This window comes from Diplodia seriata (assembly GCF_021436955.1).
Source record: "Diplodia seriata strain FDS-637 chromosome Unknown scaffold_4, whole genome shotgun sequence".
Classification (NCBI taxonomy): domain Eukaryota; kingdom Fungi; phylum Ascomycota; class Dothideomycetes; order Botryosphaeriales; family Botryosphaeriaceae; genus Diplodia; species Diplodia seriata.
Window position 1 is genome coordinate 722,521 of NW_027117311.1, and position 21,066 is coordinate 743,586.

The 21,066-nt window shown below is 56.0% G+C and overlaps 5 protein-coding genes across 5 annotated transcripts; 2 read left to right on the forward strand and 3 right to left on the reverse strand.

Moving 5' to 3' along the window:
- Positions 1-652: 652 nt before the first annotated feature.
- DCK1 (Deoxycytidine kinase 1) lies at positions 653-6,843 on the reverse strand (the record flags this gene model as incomplete). The annotated part of the gene is made up of 2 exons (XM_066775523.1): positions 653-1,239; positions 1,302-6,843. 2 exons carry the CDS (start codon positions 6,841-6,843, stop codon positions 653-655), a joined length of 6,129 nt encoding a protein of 2,042 aa, XP_066633404.1.
- A 1,057-nt stretch (positions 6,844-7,900) lies between these two features.
- Positions 7,901-9,022, reverse strand: FGAOX3 (Chanoclavine-I aldehyde reductase fgaOx3; the record flags this gene model as incomplete). The annotated part of the gene is made up of 1 exon (XM_066775524.1): positions 7,901-9,022. One exon carries the CDS (start codon positions 9,020-9,022, stop codon positions 7,901-7,903), a length of 1,122 nt encoding a protein of 373 aa, XP_066633405.1.
- Positions 9,023-10,269: 1,247 nt separating this feature from the next.
- SLS55_004063 (uncharacterized protein) lies at positions 10,270-13,392 on the forward strand (the record flags this gene model as incomplete). The annotated part of the gene is made up of 4 exons (XM_066775525.1): positions 10,270-10,751; positions 10,804-11,456; positions 11,509-13,016; positions 13,072-13,392. The coding sequence occupies 4 exons, from the start codon at positions 10,270-10,272 to the stop codon at positions 13,390-13,392; spliced, it is 2,964 nt and encodes a 987-aa protein (XP_066633406.1).
- A 774-nt stretch (positions 13,393-14,166) lies between these two features.
- On the reverse strand, positions 14,167-16,054 carry SLS55_004064 (uncharacterized protein; the record flags this gene model as incomplete). The annotated part of the gene is made up of 3 exons (XM_066775526.1): positions 14,167-14,815; positions 14,877-15,287; positions 15,348-16,054. 3 exons carry the CDS (start codon positions 16,052-16,054, stop codon positions 14,167-14,169), a joined length of 1,767 nt encoding a protein of 588 aa, XP_066633407.1.
- Positions 16,055-19,688: 3,634 nt separating this feature from the next.
- SLS55_004065 (uncharacterized protein) lies at positions 19,689-20,731 on the forward strand (the record flags this gene model as incomplete). Its single annotated transcript, XM_066775527.1, has 2 exons — positions 19,689-19,698; positions 19,755-20,731. The coding sequence occupies 2 exons, from the start codon at positions 19,689-19,691 to the stop codon at positions 20,729-20,731; spliced, it is 987 nt and encodes a 328-aa protein (XP_066633408.1).
- Positions 20,732-21,066: the final 335 nt, after the last annotated feature.

Consider the following 21,066-nt stretch of genomic DNA (forward strand, 5'->3'; position numbering starts at 1 on the left):
AGCCGTTGGCTCCACGGCTTGGTTGCGGCTTCAGCTGAGGAACTAAGTTCAAAACAAACCGAAAGAAAGAATCGCTCGAGCATGCTTCGACCGCTGGAAATGCAGGAAAGCGAAGAACCAAATCTAGCATTGTGCATGAATCCAGCTTGCAGGTAAAAGCGACTTTTTGACCAGAAAAAGACATGGGTATAACTACAAGATTTCAAGCGTCGCAAGTCTCCGACATCTCGGCTCAAACTCGAGCCAACGTGACGCGCGCGTTTTGGACAAAAGAAAAGCTGAAGCTCCGAAGAAATTAGAAAAAAAAAGGAGCAACTCTCGGCAATCCTCCAAAAAAAAAAAAAAAAGGCAGCCAAAGGAACCGTTGAAAATGAGTGCGGCGCGCACCAGAGCAGATTTGCAAAGAGAGAACCAAACAAAAACAAAATGACACCACCCCGACCATCCCGTATGCTGGGTATTTTCTCGTCCGCTTATGTCCCCGGCCACCCAGCATGTCCTTGCCACCATCGTCCCATCCTTCCCTACCTGGTATAAGAAATTCGCCGCCGCGGGCGCGTGAAAACCGAAACAGCAAAAGTGATTAGGCAAGTCGTAAACAAATCAGAAGGAAATCAAGTGCTGGGAGAAGACGGTCCCAATCTCATGTGCTTCACTCCTCGGCCACGCTCTCGCCAAGTTTGAAGTTCTTGCTTGCCTTCTTGCCAATGTTCAGCATCGAGAACCTCTTCTTGACGTTTCCAGTCATGCGGTCGCTGATGCTCTGGCTTTGAGACGACTCGCTCCGGCTGGTCTTGGGCCGCTCTATGCTCATGCTCCGCTGGCTGGCCCCGCCGCTCGACTCATTGGTCGTGGTTCCGTGGAGGAAGCTCAGTCGGTGACTGAGCCCGCCTTGGCCATGGTCCTTGCTCCGGCTGCGAGGCGGCCCCGTGTCCTCATCATTATCCGCATCATCCCCGTTTACCACATACAGCTTCCTACCCTCCATAAAAGGTTGCGATACTGAGCTGCGTTTGAGGAATGTGAGGCTGAGACGATGCTTCTCTTGGCGTGAGGCACGGGAGTCGGAGACGGGCATCGTCGTGCTCTGCTTCAGCAGTTGCGGCTGCTGAGGTGTAGGGGTTGTCGATGCAGCGCGCGATTGCGAGTTTATCCAAGATGATGTCTGCGAGTTCGGGAACGGCGAATGTCCACTAGCGAACAATGCCTCCAATTCGTAGCCATAGGTTGTCTCAAAGCCTGTTGTGGAAAAGTCAGCTCAAAATCATCCGGCATATGGTGGGGAATAGTGGCCAACTTACGTGACGAAAGGTCTGCTGCCGTGGCTTGCTGGGCAGGCCTCGTGTACGCTGCCAAGCAGCGCTTCACCGTCAAAGCGTGATCCATGAGAGCAACCTTGAGAGCATTCTCCATTTGGCTTAGTTGAACTGGCTCGGGCTCTTCGTCGTCGTCGATGACAGACTCAGCCTGCTCGGGCTGTTGAGGGAGGAGCTCGCGATACCTGGCCACGGTTGCCGGCGAGTTCGAATCAACCGAGAGCATCAGAGCCTCAGTAAGTTGCTGCAGAGCAGAGTCCTCTCCACTGGTGACACGTTTCTCTAGCGAAGCCAGCTCGGCCGTCTTCCTAAGTGTACGCTCAAGAGCACTCTGAACGGGGCTGAGGTCAACTTGCTCGACGGTAATGATTTCACTCCTCCGGAGAATAGTGGGGAACGGTTCGGCAGTCGTGTAGATTGTCTTGCGAATAGTCTGCTCCTTGAGGCTTGTGTCGCTCACGTGGCGTCTGGAAGTCGTGGAGAACCTGCTTGGCCGCGAGAGCACGTAATGCTCGCGGATCGCTTGGCCAACCTTCGGGCGCTGGTAAATTGGATGCGTCAAATCTTTCTGCGCACTGACAGAATAGATCTGCAGATATTGACCTTCGACATCCTCCTCATTCGCACCGGTCGAAATCTGCGCTGAGGGATGCTGCTGTTGCAAGCGATCGGTGAAAGTGGCACGGCTGTCTGTCGGTGACCCCTCGAATATGAACTGCTTGTCCCTCAAAGAGACCGGGAAGCCCATGCCCTTGTAGACGACCCGGAAGTAGCGTGGGATCTGGCGCTCGCCCTTGTTGATGCTCTCATAGACAGTGGCCATGGCACGTTGCGTCCGTGCAAGCTTCGAGAAGTCGAAGATATTGGTCTCGTACTGAGTGGCAAGTTCTTGGTAAGCTTGGAGGGCATTGTTCCACGACATCCCCTCTTCGTAATGCTTGATCATCTCGAAGTACAGTTGCTCCTTTCTCTCGAATGACGACTGCGAGGGGAAACCCGGGTGTTCCAGACCAGGGACCGTCATATTCGCATCCCACTCGTAGAGTTCAGCGTGGAGACGAAGTGCGAGACCAGCTTCTGTGTGATTACCCGCATCGGCTTGTATCTCAGCGAGCTGGTGCACGTATCGGATGTAGATGTCCTCCTTCTGCATGTCTTTAAGGAACTCCATCAGATGAAGCGTATCCATGATATGGAAGATCTCGCCTGAGTTTTCTCTGCCATGAACAGCAACCAAAAGGTCCAGAAGTTCGTCGATAGTGCCAATTAGGTCCTTGACAGCGTTGAAGAGAGGGTCGTCCGGATCCTCGGCGAGAGGCTCGAAGAGGTCGATGAGTTCGCTGATGAACAGTTTCTGGAGGATGCTCTCCGTGATTTCCTTGGACTTGAAGAGATGGTCGAGGCAATCTATCATCTCTGCCTGTATCAGGGCCAGATCGGAGGAGAGGGTCCATTCGCTGATGATCATAGTCTGCAAGACCTGGATTGCGACACTGCGCAAGCCTTGATGGACACTCAGACAGAGCTCGACAATGGGCGCAACCAAGCCAGGAACGTATTGCACCTGGTAACCACCCATCTTCTCGAGGCCATAGGCTTTACGCTCCTCGGGTGCCGTTTCCCAGCCAATGGTCTCCCAACTTCTTCGCAGAAGCTCCGCGCCCAATTCACGGACGTCTCCAGCAATCTTCCAGACAGCGCGGCGCTTTTGCTCGGGGAACGTCTCCAACGCCAGAGCGTCGCTGCCCACAAGTTTCAGCAGTGCATCGAAGAATGACCGCCACAGGTCGGTGTTGAAATCATCCGCCTCGTCAGGATCGGGGAGAAATGAGTCGACTAAGATACTGCACAACTTTTCCAATGCTTTCATCGTAGCTCGATGATGATAAATGTTCACACTTAGCCAAGAACTTGGAAACGCTTCGCCATCCAAAAACGAGAGATAAACTTGCAAGGTGTCAAACAAAAATGTGGCAAGCTCCGGTTTCGGTAGATCAGGGGTGATGTTGATGGGAAGATTCGTGATAGCTGCGAGAACTCCGAGTATCTCAACCAGCCCCTCATCAAACGCGGCTTCAGTCGTCGTGGGCTTCGAGGGGAATGGATAAGACGATGGGAAAAGGAGCGACAGAGTGTTCTTCTGAGACCTCGGAGTCGATGAAATTGCCATGTACGAGTCGACGAGTTTGGGTATGTATTCCGCGGCTTCTGGACCCAACTCATTGATCTGGGAGGCCACTACTGAGCAGCACAGCCGTACTTGGTCCTTCCACTGGGGAGTGACAGCCACCGTCTTTCCCCAGTGTGGCGCTAACCAACGTACAGTGTTCTGGAGGAGTGTAGGCCGAGTCTCCGGATCCTTGAAGGCCTCGATCCTGGAAAATTGGAGAATGAGGATCAGCTTGTAGAGAATGAGCTTGCCCGAGGCCTCAAAGCAGGAATCGATGAAACTGCTCGCAAGCTCAAGAACTTCTTTCGGCTCAAGGCACAAAGTCAGCTCCGGAAGCCATTGATGGATGTGTTGTACGAGCAGTGTCTTGGTGCCCACAAGAGCCGCGGCTGAATTGGACATTAGGTCTTCCAACGACTTGAAAATCTTCTGCATATCATTGACGAAGTTCTCCTGACGGTTGTTCATGCCAATACCCGCCTCCTTGTCTTGTTGTTGTTGCCGAGCCTTCATAATGAACTTGAAGATGTGTGCTCCAACCTTGAATGTGGCACGAAGTTTCCGAGAGCTGTCTGGGTTTGTGGGTTTCGACAGTAGACGGTTGAAGCTCCTGATCAGAGAGGCGGTGGCGAAGGGATAGTTGAACCGATTCTGAGCGTACTGATCAACGAGAGGAGAAAGGTTGAATCGGCGATCGTAGACGATGCCTAAGACCATGACCAACGTGTTGAAAACAAGGTCCTCGACTTCGTCCGTTCCGGCGTATTCTACCAGGACCTCAAACAGAGCGTCCAGTACCTCGGGCAAAAGTTTGACGATTTCGATCTCCGGAACGAACATAAACCTCCTCAGTAAATCAGAAATACCGTCTGAGTCATCCTGCTCTCTCCATTTAAGGAGCTCGAGGAGATATGGATCCTGGGAATACTTGGTGCTACACAAGTATGTCTTGACCCTCAAGGTGGCCATCGTGCCTGTTCCGGATTCGTCCTTCTTCTGAGCATTCCAAGGGAGAGCCAAGTAAGCTCCGCGCCCAGAGATCATGCTGGAAGTATACTCATCGTATTTGTACAGCGCCAAAGAGTGGTCGCCATCTCGCACGAAAGCATCATCCGTCCACAAAGGCATCCAGCAGAGCGCGAATGGGAAACCTGGCGCATCTGCCACGCTCATTACGACATGGGATCCAGGGACATCTTCGGGGGCGATTGCGAAACGGATGGTGGTGTTCCAAGCCTCTCCCCGCTCGACTGCAGTAGTCCTCCAGGCCGTGTGTCCTGCACTGTTGCCTGATGGGTAAATGCAATTCTCGATCCTCTCGCCTGTCGACTTCCTAACTTCAAGAGTAAGTTGCAGATTTGCCATGTTGCTCGTCGTGCTCATCGTGACCGATCCGTTCCTCGGGTGCGAGAGGAAGCAATTCCGGGGCAGAAATGGCTCGCTCAACGTGAGATAAATATCGCTTCGTGGCTTTGTTGGCGCACCAGAAAATCCAATCTTTTTGCTCTGATTGACATTGTGAAGCAACGTCGGGGTTTTCTGGATCAAAGTCTCTGCATCTGCATGCGCAAAGCTCTTGACGTGGATCTGCAGCCGGTTCATAAAGGGATATTGCTTGTATCTGCCAGTCACGCTCGGGTTAAGTTCCGGAATAAGTTCAGGCCAGGCATCGCATTCTTCCGCGATCTCATCCAAAGGCTGGCTTGGTGTCCATAACGTGACTTCCTGCTCAATTTCTTGCGGATCCTTTGCGAGGTTTTCCAAGTGCAATACGCCAATGGCGATAGCCCTCTTCACAGTCTTTCCGTCCTTAGGTGTCGTCGCGCGACCGTTTGATCCTTGGCCTTCGCTGGATGGTCTAGACACACTGGTGGTTGCCGCTTTCAATCCAGGGGGTTTCTCACCGGGATCGGACTCCTTCCTCTTCGTCCCCCACATCAAGCTGCGCCTACCACCTTTGACACTAGCAGAGTGCTGAAGCCCGCCTGATGATGGGCTCTGTGTGGTTTCGCGAGAGATAGTAGCAGCGCTTTGCGTAGGGGTAGACGTTCGGACGGCTTCGTTGGTGAGGACCTTGATGACCAGGTAGAGACTGGTCCCCGCCCCTGCGCCCTCTCCGAGGTCATGAGAGCTTAGATCAACAAAGAGGGATTTCATCTTTTCTTCAGCAACAGCTGCGACAACAGCCTCCGGGCTATTCAAGTCCACGGAAAACACCTCAGACAAGGGGAATGCAGCCGAACCAGGGAGCTTAGCGCAGAGCGACATGCAAAGTGTTGTTGGATGCTTGATCTCGCCGGAGAAGTGTCGTAGAGTCACTGCAAGGTGGTGTAGAACGTGTTCATCCATGGTCTGCACCGGCCGTTCGTCCAGCAAGCTCATCATGGATTGCAGGCGGGTCACCTCGATTGCCGAATCCTCGGATGTGAGTATCCGACCCTTCTGCGACGGGCTCCGTACAATGACCTCCCCCGACAATGTCTTGTTGCCGCTGACAAGATCCCAGACGGTGGCTTCTCGCACCGCCTCCAGCTCCTTTTTCGTGAGAACCTTATGTAAAAGCTGTCTCCGTGACGAGTCGAGCTTCTGAACCAACGTCGTCATTTTGTCCAGCGTTCCATATCGTCTTGCCAGCAAAAGCTCGTGGAGCTTTGTCGAATGCCATTCGCGCAGGCAAGATGCGATTTCGTCGACCAGCGGCTCCGACAGCGAGGTGGGCGTTTCGTCTCCTATTTTGAGCATCGGCACAGGGGCTGGTGGTCGGGGCGCGTTAGGATCTCTCGACGTCACTGAGACAGGCGAGAGGGGGAGGAAGAAGCCGGGCGAGTATTCTCCGTTTGCCTTGGACGAACCGTGGCGCAGCAGAACGCTCTCGCGCTTCTTGTCCGATGGTGTCAGGGCCAGACCGAGGTTGTTAGCAACCGCAGGCTGGCTTCTGCCCGTCGCAGGGCTTGTCGACGTGCTCTCGTCGGGGGTGATGACGCCGTTCACGGGTTGGTCAGAATCGCTCCCCTGACCCTCGCCGTTGAGCAGTCCCTGGAAGTAGTCTTTGGGCCGGTCGTCGGCTTCGGCGCTCGGCTTGCCCTCTCCCAGGACCTCGCGGACCTCTACGCAGCATCGCGGGAAGATTCCGGAGAAGACGCGGGCTTCGAGAGTCTGGCCTTTGGACGAGGTGAGGCCGGCGAGCAGCGAGGGCGGAGCGACGAGATATCCGCGGTACCAGGAGCCATCCTTGCCACCTTGTTCTATGATATACAGCTCGTCGCCGATCTCAAGAGGCAGGTCGGCGGGCGAGGAGGGTTGAAAGGGAAATGTGCAGATTGCAAAAGCAATCCGCGGGAGGGGCCGCCAGGGCATGGCGCAGTTGTGCGGCGCTATATGGGATAGCGAGAGAAGAATTGCATAACGCGCGATACGAGCGGTCCAGGGAAGGCGAGCGGACCGGGACGGAGAGGTATGGGGCCGCGCGTGTGCGTTGGAGGCCGCGCAGGAGGGCAGGCGGCGGAGGAGGGCGAAGCGTGAGGGCGGCGGCGCGGAGGAGAGAGCGGAGACGCGACGGGAGGGAGAGAACGGCTGGCCTTGCAGGCGTGAGGAGGACTGGCGAGCGGCGGAGGGATTGGAGGTCGGGAGCGACAGAAGCTCAGGTGGAGCGCGACGTGGTTGGTTCAGGAGCGTGAGGAGCGTCCTGGGATGCGCAGCGCCACGGACTTGCAGCTGGGGTGCGCGCACCTCTCGCTCCAGGGCCCTCTCAACGGCCCTGCGCCCCGGCGCCAAGAGGCCCAGCTGAAGGCGCCGGTCTGCTGCTCGCCCAAGCACGTTGCGACGGCGGATCCGTCCCCAATTAAGATTATTTAACCATACAATTTCATCCTCACCCACGCGCTGCGGCGTGCCAGCCCGCCTCCCTGGGCGCGGCCGAAGGGGGAGACCCTGAGGCACGCAGCCCGGCGACCTGGCTGTTGCTGCCACTGCCGGATCAGCGCGCCAGCTTGAAACGCGTCCTCGCGCTCCACCGCCCACCACGTGTGCGAAATCTCGCCTGTCCGCGATCGACAGCGAGCGACGGAGCCAAGCCCACTGCGCCAGGGGGCTCCGGAGACGCCTCTGTGGCCTCCTTGACTCGAGTGTCCCAGGCCGCGCGCGCCGGCTGCTCTCCGAGTGCGCCGTTTGCACCTTCGCCGCGGTGCACGGCCATGATCCCAGCCGCCGCTTTGCGCGAACCCGGGCGCTGGCGTCGCCTTCATTCCGCCCATTTCGCTTGTGCGCGCCTCCCGTGTCACTAGCCAGAGCACTCTTCATTTTCGAGTCAGGAGGCAGCGTTCATTCGTGAGACTTCTATTGCTCTACTCTACTCTAGGCCCAAGTGTGCCGGGTATCATTAAAATCCCTGCCGCGCGCATCCCAGCCTCAGGCTCTACTGCTGGCTGCGCTCTGCCTCAAACTCCTTGGAGAACGGGTAATCGACGTATCCCTCGGGCGACTTCGCCTTGTAGAACGTGTCCCGGTCGTACGGCGTCAGCTCGAGCCCCTTCTTGATGCGGTACACGATGTCCGGCGTCGAGATGAAGTAGCGACCAAACACAGCGCCGACGTTGTAGTCCTTGTAGTCCTCGTCCACCAGCTTCCTGGCCGAGTCCGGCTTCAGCCCACCAGCGATCAGCACGGGCTTCTCCTTACCCCAAGCTTGCAGCGCAAAATCCAGACGGTCTGAAGACTCGATGTCGGCGTTGCCAGAGATCCTGGATTCGACGAGGTGGATGTAGGCGAGATCCAGCTCTTTCAGCCCCTTAATGATGTGGGTGAATTGAGGGATTGGGTCCTCCATGCGCATGCCCTGAAACGTACTCCACGGGCTCAACCTGATACCGGTCTTGTCCGCTCCGATGGCCTGCGAAACGGCCTTTGAAACCTCCAGCGCAAAACGGGCCCGGTTCTCCACACTACCTCCCCATCGATCCGTTCTCTTGTTCGAGGTATCCTGGTTGAACTGGTCGATCAGGTAGCCGTTTGCGCCGTGGATCTCGACGCCGTCGAACCCGGCCTTCTCCACGGCGTTCCTGGCGGCTTGGGCGTAATCCTGGATGTACGACTCGATCTCTTCTTCGGTCAACGCACGCGGAGTAGGCGAGTTGTCGCTCATTGGCACTGCACTGGCGCTAACGAATTGGTCTTTCAGGCCATCCTTCTCGAGAACCTGAGGGTTCGCCGTCCGGCCAAGCGCCCAAAGCTGAAGCCAGATCTTCGAGCCCTTGGCATGAACCGCCTCGGTGACCTTCTTCCAGCCAGCGACCTGCTCCTCGGTGTGAATGTGAGGAACGTTGGGGTAGCCGCCAGCGCGCGGCGAGATGATGGTAGCCTCGGTGATGAGAAGGGTCCCCGGCACAGTGGCGCGCTGAGCGTAGTAGTCGGCCACTAGCGGCAACGGGACGTAGTTGTCATCGGCGCGGAATCGAGTAAGAGGGGCCATGGCAATGCGGTGCTCGAGTTGGGACGAGCCAACCTTAAAAGGCGTGAAGAGCTTGCTGTTGGCGGCCATGGCGAAGATGGTGCGTGTTTGCGGATGCGATTGGAGGAACGGGATGCTGGGAAACGAGTCGGAGGAGCGACAGCCTGGCTTGAGGGGGTATGTAGTTGTGGAAAGTGAATAAATGCTTAGCTCAGGTCGACAGGAACATGCTTATAAGGCGGCGACACGGCTTTGAAATCGTCGGCCTCGGAGGCTGATTGATAATACACATTGGTTCGACGCCATTCTACCCGCGGCACAACTCGGGACACTAATTCTCTGAGCGCATGCCACACCCAGGCAGCTAGAGGCGGCGCATCAACATGGATGTCTTCTCTGAGCACGCTATGATACACAATGGCTTACCGAGAACGGAGAGTAACAGTCAGACATGAGGTCGCTGGAAAATAATCGTAAGCCGAGGCGTTGTAGCAGCGGCAGGTCACGTCATCCCCCTGACCAGGATTCATAGGTGGCTCGGCATCGCAGAAACTCGGCCCGCAACGCCACCCGAGCTGCCTCCCACTGGCGATCTAGGCAACACGCTTTGTCCCGTCTCGAAGCCTCTCCTGCTCCGAACATGTCTGGAACAAGCAGTTTGACCTTTTCCGCCAGTTCCGCCAGCGCCAAGCAATGCTTCACGGCGCCAAACCTCACCGCGTTTCTCGATATCATAGGCATCGTTCATACCCATAACCTCTCATGGTGGTTGCTGTCTCGCTTTTCCTCGAGGGGGCGCTCTAGCTAGACTGCATTTGCTGGAAATATTGCAATCAGTATGTTCACAACCAAGTTTGACATGACTTTGAATGTGATCCGGAGCTGTCGCCTACATAGCTCTCAGTCATTGACGCCTACAATATCATATTCAGTCTGTTGACTCTGCTTCATTACCAACTCCGTCTTGCTCCTCTTTGCATTCCACCCTCGTTCCGTGCCAGTGGATGAAGGCCGCTGCCCGCGGTGTCTTAGCAAGCATTAGCTGGAGCACTGCAAATTTCCACGAAGATCAAGAAGACAGGATTCTAGGTTGTGTCTATCAGCGGTGACGCGAAGGAGGCGAGAGAGAGAGAGGGAGAGACTTGGTGTCCCGCTACCGCGCAAATGTCGAAGGTAGGAAGTCGCCCATCGCACCCGCCAAATCTGGCAGCGACGGGAACGAGGACCCTTAAAAGCACTCCCACCTCCGCTGCAACACAGTCCAACCCTGCACCACCACACCTGAAGAGTGACAGTAACTCTCACAATCCGCAAGTGCTGCTCAGCATCCAGCCAAGATGTTGCCCGACCCGTCTGGTAAAGGCTCAGGCGCACACTCAGGCTCGCAGTTAGCATACCGACCTGGCCAGGCGCGTCCGGGGCCCAATCAGACAGCCTTTCCTCCTCCGATTGGCCAGCTTCCCAGCCCAAAGCGCGCCGCACCAACGTTCAACCTGAAGATCTTCAACGAAACAACGCAGCCTATTCCAAAGGTCGCTGCGGATGCCAATTCCGGGGGAAATTTCCCGGATGAGTACATTACCTCGAACAGTCTTCGTACGCACTATGGCTCCAGCGGTAAAAGCATCCGCGTTACTACCAACTACATCGAGGTCAAGAAAGCGCCCTCCAAGCTCTTCGCGTACACCGTGAGCATCCAGTTTGCCGACAAGGCTCAGTCCACTCCGGCATCCAATGAACAACCCCAGCGCCGTGGTGAGCTTAAGCGCATCTTTGATAGTTTGAAGAATCGCTACCCTCTGCAATCGCGTACGGACTGGTATGTTTTCCTCGTCATTCTCCCAGCTGACCTTCACTCATGATTGCCTCAGGTCAACGGACCTCATGAACATCTGGTCTGTCCATCGACTATTCGACGGAGATGAACTGATCCTGTCCAACGTGGCATACTTCAAGCAGAACGGACGCTTGACGTCCGTGCCTCGAGTCACTTTCAAGTTTGATGGTGAACTTGACCTGAGCCGTGGTCATCTCGATCTGATTGAGGCGAAGACTACCGCTGGTAGCACTGACGCAGGAATGAAAGCGAGGGCCCTCAATGGCATTGTTTCGAACTTCATGACTTTGTCGACCTCGACACCAATCACACAGGTTGATGCGAACCGGTTCTTCCTTACAGATGCTTTCGAAGAACTGGGCCCGTTTATCACTCTTCGCGGATACTTTTCTTCCATCCGACCGGGGAATGACAGAACTCTGCTCAATGTCAACACCACAACTTCGGCATTCTTCAAGCCGATTCTCCTCTCTCAGTTCTTCCAAGCCATGCTGAAGCATGGCATGAAGGAATGGATGATCAAAGGCATGCTTAGAAAGCAGGTTGTCCGGATCACCTATGGGAGGTCTGTCGACCTCGATCGGGAAGAAGCTCGGAAGAAGCGGATTGTGGGCTTCGGAGACACTCCACAAAGACAGACTTTCCAGATTGGCAAAGAAAACAAGACCGTTTTCGATTACTTCAAAGGTATTTGGGATCCCCGCACATACAACGAGCTTTTCGATTGATACAGTCCCAGATTCCCCAGGATGCCCCCTCAGAGGCAATAGTACGATGCCCTGCGTCAACGTAGGCGGATCTCAACCGGGCAAAGAGCAGTGGATTCCAGCGGAGTTATTGGAGATCGACTTCCCGCAGCTATACAAGGCAATCCTCCCATCAGTCTTTACCAACGATATGATGAAATTCGCCCTCCGCGGTCCGGCGGCAAATGCAAACCTGATCGTGAACGAGGGTCTAGTCCACCTTGGGATCAAGGACAGCACCACCACCTCTGGTCAGAGCATTTCGAAGAAGCTGGGTCTGGAGAGCATTGGCTTTGACATCGACGACAAACTCATCGACATCGATGCGCGTATCCTGGATAGCCCAAAGGTCCAGTACTCCGCCACCGACGCCATCAACAAGGGTGACCCCCGGTTAGTGACTCCTCGATCTGCGGCCTGGAATCTGGTGGGCCCGCGGAAAAAAAAGCAGCCATTCGCAGCATCTTCCACGCTTCCGAGGGTTGGTATCCTCACGCTGAGAAGTTCTCAGGCCAATCCGCGCCAGCTGGCCGAGGCGCTTAGTAAGGTTCTGATCGAGCATGGTGTCAAGGTCATGAGCAAGTCGCCATGGCGCATGACCATCAGTCCGTCGCCAGACAAAGATGGCAGTTATGTGGCGTCGATGAAGGATGCCATTGCGAAAGTTGAGAAAGAGATGAGGAATAATGGAATAACCATGGTCCTCCTTCCGCAACAGGACTTGGACCTGTATGCGGCCCTCAAGACGGTATGCGATGCAAAGGGCCTTCCGACAATATGCTCCGCGGTAAATCCCAACAAGCTTCTCAATGAGCAAACCCTCTCAAACATTGCTCTGAAGTTCTCCTTGAAGACGGAAGGCCGACCGCACCAGATTTCTGGTGGTCTCAGCCATGTTACTTCCGATACCATGTTCATGGGTGCGGACGTCACACACCCAGCCGCAGATTCTCGCGCCCATTGTCCATCGGTGGCTGCAGCCGTGGGAAGTTTCGACAGTTTCGCTGTGAATTACACCGGATCTATGAGGCTGCAGAAGAGCCGCCAAGAGGTCATCGAAGACATGAACGGAATGGCTACGGAACTGCTCAATATGTACGGACGCCGTAACAAAAAGCTTCCATCTAGCATCGTGTATTACAGAGACGGTGTAAACGAAGCGCAGTACGACTCGATTCGTCAGTTGGAAGTCATGGCTATCGAGAATGCTTGGATGGCTCTGAAGGAATCCGGCAAGCCTTCGACCGAACCAGCCGTGAAGATTACTTGCATGGTCGTGGGCAAAAGACATCACACCAGGTTCTTTCCCAAACGCCAATACGATGCGGATCAGTCGAACAACGTGAAGCCGGGCTTGGTGGTGGATTCAGGGATCACTCACCCTTACTGCTTCGATTTCTTCCTTCAGTCGCACGCTGCGGTCAAGGGAACTGCCAGGAGCGCACATTACTTCTTGCTCCGCAACGACTTGAAGCTCGGCGCCGATGAGCTTCAGAAATTGGTAAGACCCGTTTGTTCCACATACATCTGCCATTTTGCTGACAGGGCCGTGTTAGACTCATGATCTCTGCTATACGTATGGTGTCGCGACCAAGGGCATCTCCTACTGCGCCCCTGCGTATCTCGCAGACAAACTCTGCGACCGCGGAAGATGCTACATCCGCGACTGGCTCCTTGGCCGCCCCAGCTCATCCTTGAGTATCCCATCGTACAGCAAGGATCTTGCACCGACGGTACAAGATTACGAGCGGCTATTGGCGAGGCGCTTGAGCATCTCCAAGCCTTTCAACAATTGGGAGACCGAAGAGGGCGGAAAGTACAAGGGAAGGAAGAGCCCGTGGCATCCGAGCTTGGATTACAAGATGTTCTGGGTTTGATTCGGACGCGAGTGAGGATTGAAAGCATGGTTGGTGACTCGGCTTACGAAATAATGGCGGTTCTCTTCTGTTTTCTCAGACTTCGATCTGGGGGTTGTTGTTTTCGAGAGGTTCGGCGGTAGATTCATTCATTCTCCGAGGACCTTCCATAGGTCCGGATCTGGCCGGGAATTTTTGAGTTCGAGATCCTGCGCTTATTAGAGCATCGATGCTCCTACTTCACCTGTCCTTGGACATCTTAGGTAGCTTTCGGAAATCATAGTCATGAGATTAATCCACGAGGCATGCGTTTCAAGGCTGTTGGTATTTATGCGCAGTCGACGCCTTCGCCATCGGTACGTTCAACTTTCACAAGCAAGGCAGATTTGCTAAAATACCCGATACATAGGGTCGGGGCTCACATTTCACTCTACCGCTTTGTCTCAATGGGCAGTCATGCCCGGGGAAGCTCGTCGCCCCCATCGCCACGTCACTTTAATTCAAACCAGTCCATATCGTTTACCACCAAAACGCAAAAGACTTTTGATTATGAACCCTACTAGCTTGAGGTACACGTTCGCACCAAGATACCAAATCCCCCAACGTTCGGCTTTTTGTCCTTTCTTCTTCCCCCGCTTCAATCCCCAAAAGGCGTGGCTAGGCTACTAATTTTCTTCAAAAGCTCTAGCGACAATCGCTGATAACGTGTCAAGATTTGCACAATCCAAGCTGTCCGTCCAAGGCATGAGCCAGTTGACCATGCATCTCACACCGTCAACTCGGGCTTGGGTGCCCTCAGTCCTCATCCCCGTGATTCTCGCACGGAGAGTTCTCGTACTGCTTGAAGCATCCTGCACCGGTGGGGTATACGGTGGTATAAGCACCATATTCGCTTGCCTTGCCTCTGTTGGTCGGCGGCGCCATCAAGTGTATGCCGGAGAGGGCGTTGGCCGAGGAGTGGTGTTGGGGGCCATCGGTATGGTGGTGTGGGTCGAGGGGGCCCGGCCGCTTAGTGGTGGTCGTGCTGGTGGGCTTGCTCGTGGGCTTGCTGGTGGACGTACTGGTGGTCGTGCTGGTGTGCTTGCTGGTGGACGTGCTGGTGGACTTGCTGGTAGACGTGCTGGTTGACTTGCTGGTGGACGTGCTGGTGGACGTGCTGGTCGGGTAGCGCAGGCATTCATCAATGTCCGTTTCGTTCGGGCATTCCACATAATCGTACCCATCCCAGCTGTCCGGGGGATCGAAGCAAGTCATGTCTTCCTGGCTGTCTTCGTCGCACTGCGGGCCCTCCGGGTCGTCCGGGTTGTTCAAGTCGTCTGGGCTTCTGACCTTTTCCGGGTTGTTCAAGTCGTCTGGGCTTCTGACCTTTTCCGGGCTGTTCAAGTCGTCCGGGCCATTGCCGTCGTTCAAGGCGCTGATTACGTCCAGGTACGCGGCTGCATTGCTGTTAGAAGAATCTAAAGTGTCATGGGGTGGGGTTTGTGGAGAACATGCATTGCGCAAACATCCTGTAGCTGCCACTGTTCCTCAAAGCGCGAACAGTGCCGAGCAACTTCGCTGCCTTGAAATCTTGGACGTCTTCGTCGGTGACAGGCTTGTAGACAACATCAAATTTGGTGTGCTCGGAGAGCAAGAAGCCACCGAAGTCCAGGGCGTTGTCCGTATCGCTGGCTATGCTGAGATTGAAAGCAGGCGGGCACAAGAAGATGGTCTTGTCTGCGGAGCTTCTCATGTCATCAATATAGCTCCGCATGTTGTTATCATTCTGGCACTGCTCCTGCGGGTCGCTGCAGCTGATCAAGACAGAAGGATACCACAAGGCCGTGCACTCTTTGGATGTTGCGTTGAGGCGGGCGGTGACCTGAGTCTTGTCAGCCTCCTTGTCGGAGTCGAAGTATGTCTTGAATTCCGTATGACTATGCAGCATGCCTTGTCAGTAATGTCGCTGGCTTAGTATGGTGGGTATGCCTGCTTACTCGGTGGGCATCGTGAGAGTTCGATTAACGGCAATATCAGCGTACAAGCCGCACGTCAGCAGAGCTTTTTTGATCTTTTTCTTCTGGTCATCTTTGCAGTCGTTCTGGATCTTGGACCGCGGGAGCGCAGTGGGGAGCGTTGGAATCATTGCAGCAAGAGCCCAACCATCAATCCAATCAGTGCTTGCAGGAGGAAGCGGGTTGAGCGAGTACGGTTGTTGACTTTGTTGCTGCCTCTTGACAACTGTAGCCTTGGGCTGGGAGACTGTTATTGCGATCGAGTTGCTCTTGTACGGTATGAATTCGGCCGACTTGGCCTCCCAGACAGTTCCGACGGCCTCGGCAGTAAAGTTGCCGGCGGAGGTGAGGTCGTACATGGCCATGGCGTCAAAGGTGACGGTGAGGGCTTGTCCAGCGTGAAGCGCAGTGACGTCAGTGGTGGCGGTGATTGGCTTGGGGTCGACATTCATGCCACGGAAGGCAAGAGCAGTGCCTTCACCAGAGTATACGGTGACTTTTTTGACAGGGCGTTTGTCAAAGAAGCTGCCGCGGGTGACGAGAGTGAGGTCGGATTCGCCGACGTTCTGGATATCGAGCTGCATGACCGTATTGCCAGTCGAAGTGAGCGTGACATTGAGAGGGTAGTCGAGTGACGTGCAGGATGCCACGGTCAGGAGTGCCAGCAGGCACAGCTGGAAGAACATCATGGTGGGTGGCGGCGATTAGAACGAGAGTCTGCGCCAAGTAAAAGAGCGTGGGTTTGGAGAGGGAAAGAGCTGGTGTGGAGGAGTCTGGGTTTTTATGACTGTTTCCGGGCTTTCGTTTCGCCGATGTGTTAGGGAAACGATATGGCTATAGGTGTGAAGTTGGGTGGTTGAAGACTCATCACGTGTCTGCATCAGCTCTGGTCACTTCAGCCGCCAACGCCGGACAGAAGAGTCGCTAAGCTGTTATTCTACATTACGCACCATTGCCAACTCAACAAGCCTTCCGAGTCGAGCGATAACATCTCCACTGTCTCCTTCGTCCACTCGGCCAACTAGTTCGAGTCACAGACTTGCGCCAACCAGTTTCATCTCCAAGGCTGAAGACGAAGCCCCCCATCCTTGGTCTCGGGGGCTGAGGATTTGCTTCACGGGTATATATGACGCGCGAGGGGCGAAACTAGCAGCTGCCCTATCTTGATGTTTTGGCAAATCCGCGGTGTCCAACCGGTAAGCGCGATGTCTTGAGATACTCGACGTGGAGAAGTCGCTGACCCAAGGTGGGCGTGTCCCGACCCAAAGCTTGAAGGATGCTTCTTTGTTCTTGCACGCGAGAGGACACTGCATTTTTCTCGTCAATGAAGGAAAGTTCGAGTATGACGAGCCTCTATATCCCTCTCTCTCGGCTTCTTTCTTCCTTGGCTCGCCTTTCTCACTTTTTCCGGTTCCTTCGGTGACCGGAAACTCACTCAATCGTTGCGCCTTGCATATATACGACATATCAAGTGAGTATAGAACTATGGATCGATGCGGCCAGGCGGAAGAGGTTCGAGAAAGGCAAGAAATGCCACTTTCCGGTCGTATGTACAAAACACTCATACCCACAAGTGGTATGGTATTTGGTTTATTGATAATTATCGAGTATTAGGGCCGACAACTGAGTCTAACTACATCAAAACAATTGCGGAACTTTTGTGAGCGGGAATTGTAGGTACAGCACCTAAACGAAGGTTCATACCAACGAAATCAGACGACGAAGCCAAAGCGAAGGTAACCGTTTTTCTCCAAAACGTAGAGCCACAAGAAGTGTAACCCACAGGATTAATAGCGATACGGAGCTTGTGTATACTGTTGAATAGACGTCAGGATTGAGTATTGAGCGGCATGTCTGATGTCGATCCCTCGGGTACAGAAATAGGCACAACGATCTCCAGAAGGCGGCGTAAATCAGCCAGCGGTGTCCGAAGTTCATCAAGCAAGAAGATCAGGGCTACCTCGGGGATTTACCGGCACGGCGGTGGGTCTTCACGCACGTACGCAAATAGGCAAAAAAGAAAAAAGAAAAACACACAACAGCCGGGAAAGCCCTATATTCGCCGACCTCTGGTAATATGCTGATGTTGTTGTGAGAGAAACTGACTTTGCTCTAAGGGCCTTGTCGCTTGTGACTAGGTAACAGGATCTCGGCCATCCATGCTCAGCGCTTGAAGCCTTTCGCTTGCGCAAAGCTCGGCAGCGGTGTGCCTGAAGAGGGGAAACGAGGAACCTCTATGGATTCACGATTGACAATGCTTGCAACTTGATGTCAGGACGGCATCATGACGCAATTGCATGGCTGGAATGGCACGCCGAAATGCTCTTTGTGTGTCGGGCTCGCCTCCCGTGTGTCCTACTGCGAGAGTAGTGCGGTTTCCTGCATGCATAGGCGCTTGAGTGGTTCCACGGCGTACAGCTTCCTTCGAAATTGAAGAACCTCAAGGCGTACTGCTCTACGTCACGGTCGGACAGTACACCGCCCAACATTTTGACGCAAGTTGCGGAAGTCATCTCGAGACTGAGCTGTGCGCTCGTCATCGCTCCTGGATCGAAGCGAGGAGGCTGGAAGAACGAGGATGCTGCAGGGGCGTTTCAAACGGGCATACGTCGCTGGATGACGCCGCTTCTCGATCCGATAGATGAAGATGCATGCGGATTTCGAAGGAAGCCATTCGACCGCACGATCGACCGATTGTCTCCCTCCTCTGCTTGGTTCTCAGCAGCTTGGCCATGACGTCTCGGTGCTGAAGAAGCGGGAGCTGGAGGAATTCGCCGAAAGAGGGCATGAATCGTGTTGATAAGCCGGGTGGGGATGTTTGACGCAGTATTCGTCATTACGGCCGGCCTGGCATTGCCGCTCGTCGGGCCCGACTGCAAGGCAGGTCGCATCGAGCGAGGTTGAGGGTTTCACCGACAGGACCCTCTGGCCAGAATGGTGGCGACTATCTGGGCCGTGGACGGTGCGCCTGCCCAAGACGCAAAAGAAGGGTCCGTCCAAAAGCATCGCGGCGCAGCAGCTATCCCAAGGGAAATCTCTGCCACGGGCTGTGGTCTGGAAGAGTGCGTTGTACAGCCTGCCTGTGCCGCCCGCGCAAAGCAGCAGTGATCTTCCCCGTCCCCTTTTGCTTTTCCCGATGCGCGCCGTGCTGCACGCCGATCTTCCGCGATGGATGCGCATCTAGGCGCGGCGGTGCAGAGGGCTTGTCTCTGGCCCGTCGTCGCCATGTGGCCGTGGGCGGAGGGCGTCGACCATGGCGCGACCAGCCGCACTTCCGAACCATCAGAGACAGGCGGCGCAACGGGCTGCTGCAAGCCGTCGCGTGGCATCAATATCCTCGGGACCGCTACCGAGTGCCATGGCGCGGAGAAGCCGTCTGGGGTAGCAGCGGGAGACGGTTGCCGCCATAGACGGCCGCAGTGTGGCAGGCACGCAGGGCTAGGATTCTCGTTTCCGCCTCGGGCGGCGAGCTTCTGGGGATCGTGGGCGGCGAGCATGGCGGATACGAGAGACAGGCTGACTAGGTGCCTGCCGAAGGTCGGCGCGTTCGGCAGCCGGGACTTGTGTTGGGGAGCGCCGACCGGAGCGGCGCAGGCAGCCGGTATCGCCATCCCCAACGACAGACAGTACGCACGAAACTACAAAAGCCGAGCGTCGCAGCAGACTCGGGCAGCCGATGGCGCGATGCTGCCGTTCCGGGCGAGCAGTGAGGGCGCGATGGGCGTGACTTGGATGTGTCAGAGCGAGCATTATGAGGGCGCTGGGTGGAGTGGCGGTTGGCTTGAGAATCGAACAATTCTCACACCACCAGCACGTGCCGCGGCGGCGGCGGGCGGTGCCGCCTGGACGCGCAGTGCGCCTCTGCTGCAGCCGGCCGGGGAGCGCGGGCGGGCGGGCGCCGAGGGCGATCGCGAGAGGCACGGCTGATGCCAGCGCTGACTTGTGCGCGCTAGAAAACGGTCCGCCGGGCGGCCGTACCCAGGCAGTGGGCCAAGGCCGCAGGGCTGCGCTGCGTTTCGCTTCGCTCCGCGCAGAGCAGAGTGGCCTGATCAGCACGCCAGTCCGTTGCGCTGCTCGCGTGGGCTTGGCTCGCCGCGGCAGCGTCCATCGCGCCCGCGGCCAGCGTCTGTGTATTCGGCGGGATAAATAACAACCAAGACGCGCCATGGTCGTGACCTCATCTTATCACCACACCTCGCCAGCACTGCAACCCGAGCCTGCTCACTGAACAACGCACGACATCAGCGCACATCAACCCACCGCGCCCCTGCGACAACCCCTATCTGCCCTCTGCTGAGGATGACCTGTGATTGGCTGGAAGCCATGTCTCTGAGTGCGCTCTGCCGCCGCCCGGAACTAGCCTAGCAATAGGGCTGACCATTGCCTCAGCATCCTTTGATCAACCGGCTGGAAACAGCTACAGCTTCGACGACTGGATCAACTCCGATTGCCTGGACTACCCCACCAGCACTGTCGAACTGCCAGGCGGTCCGTCGTCCACATCGTCCGTCACCACGCCACCCCTGCTGGCCCGCAATCATACCATCGTCACGCCAGACTACAGCGATAGCGCCCGCCGCCCGCTGTCAAAAGAGCCGCATCAGACCTCTCAAGTCCAGCCGTGGCAGACCAACCTCGCCGCCAATCCCTTCGCCTCGCCTCCCACCCTGCCCGCCATCCAGGACGACTTCCAATTCAACGACCAGCCCTCGCTGAACGCCAGCGAAAGCCAGTACCAGCCCAACGCCTTCAACTTTGATATGGCCGTGTCGCCCACGCCTTCTCTGTCTGGCCCCGAATCTCCCTTCTCCCACCACGAAATGGACACCACCTCCGGCACCGCCACAGCTGCCTCATCCCCGCGCCGATCCTCGCTCAAGCGCTCGGCTCCCTCCTCTCCCGTCATGGACGCCATCCCCCCTGCTTCCAAGCGCATGCTCCGGAACCGGCCGCACGGCCTCCAGGGCCAGAAGCAGATCGACGCCTCCACTTCGCCTTCAGCCTCATCCCGTATCAGCAAGACCCGCCAGCCCCACAACCAGGTCGAGAAGAAGTACCGCGAGGGCCTCAACAACGAGCTCGAGCGCCTCCGCCGTGCCGTCCGCACCCTCCCCCAGCCACGCCCTCGCTCCTGCTCCACCTCTGAGGAGGACGAGGACTCCTACGGCGGCTACAGTGCCGCCGTCCCCAAGCCCAGCAAGGCTGCCGTGCTCGCTGGTGCCGTCGAGTACATCAAGTACCTCGAGGCCGAGCACGAGAGGCTTGCCAACGAGAACGAGCAGCTGAGGGAGCTCGAGGGCCTGCGAAGGCGACGAGAGGAAGGCTGGGCCTGGACCAGGCGGGGCCACATGGGCTTCGTGAACTGAAGAGGCGAAGTGGAAGGAAGAAGCGAAAACTGTAAAGAAAACTCATGACTAAGAGATGGACACGAAACACAGCGGCATCTCTGGCGTTCACAGGCGTTTGTGCCAATTGCAACCGGAAAAGCTGGATACCCGGAAAGACTAGCTAGATTTCTTACCATTACGATAATAACTCCGGCGTTTTGCGAGCTGGATTAGGATCGGAGCGTACTCGCTCTACACGAAATGTACAGAACTCCACTTTCTCATTCAATCTGAGCTCCCAACTTTCGAAGTGACTTCGTGGCGTGAGGGACGCATGACCGAGATCCGAGCGCGCCAGACCCGACCCTTGCCAG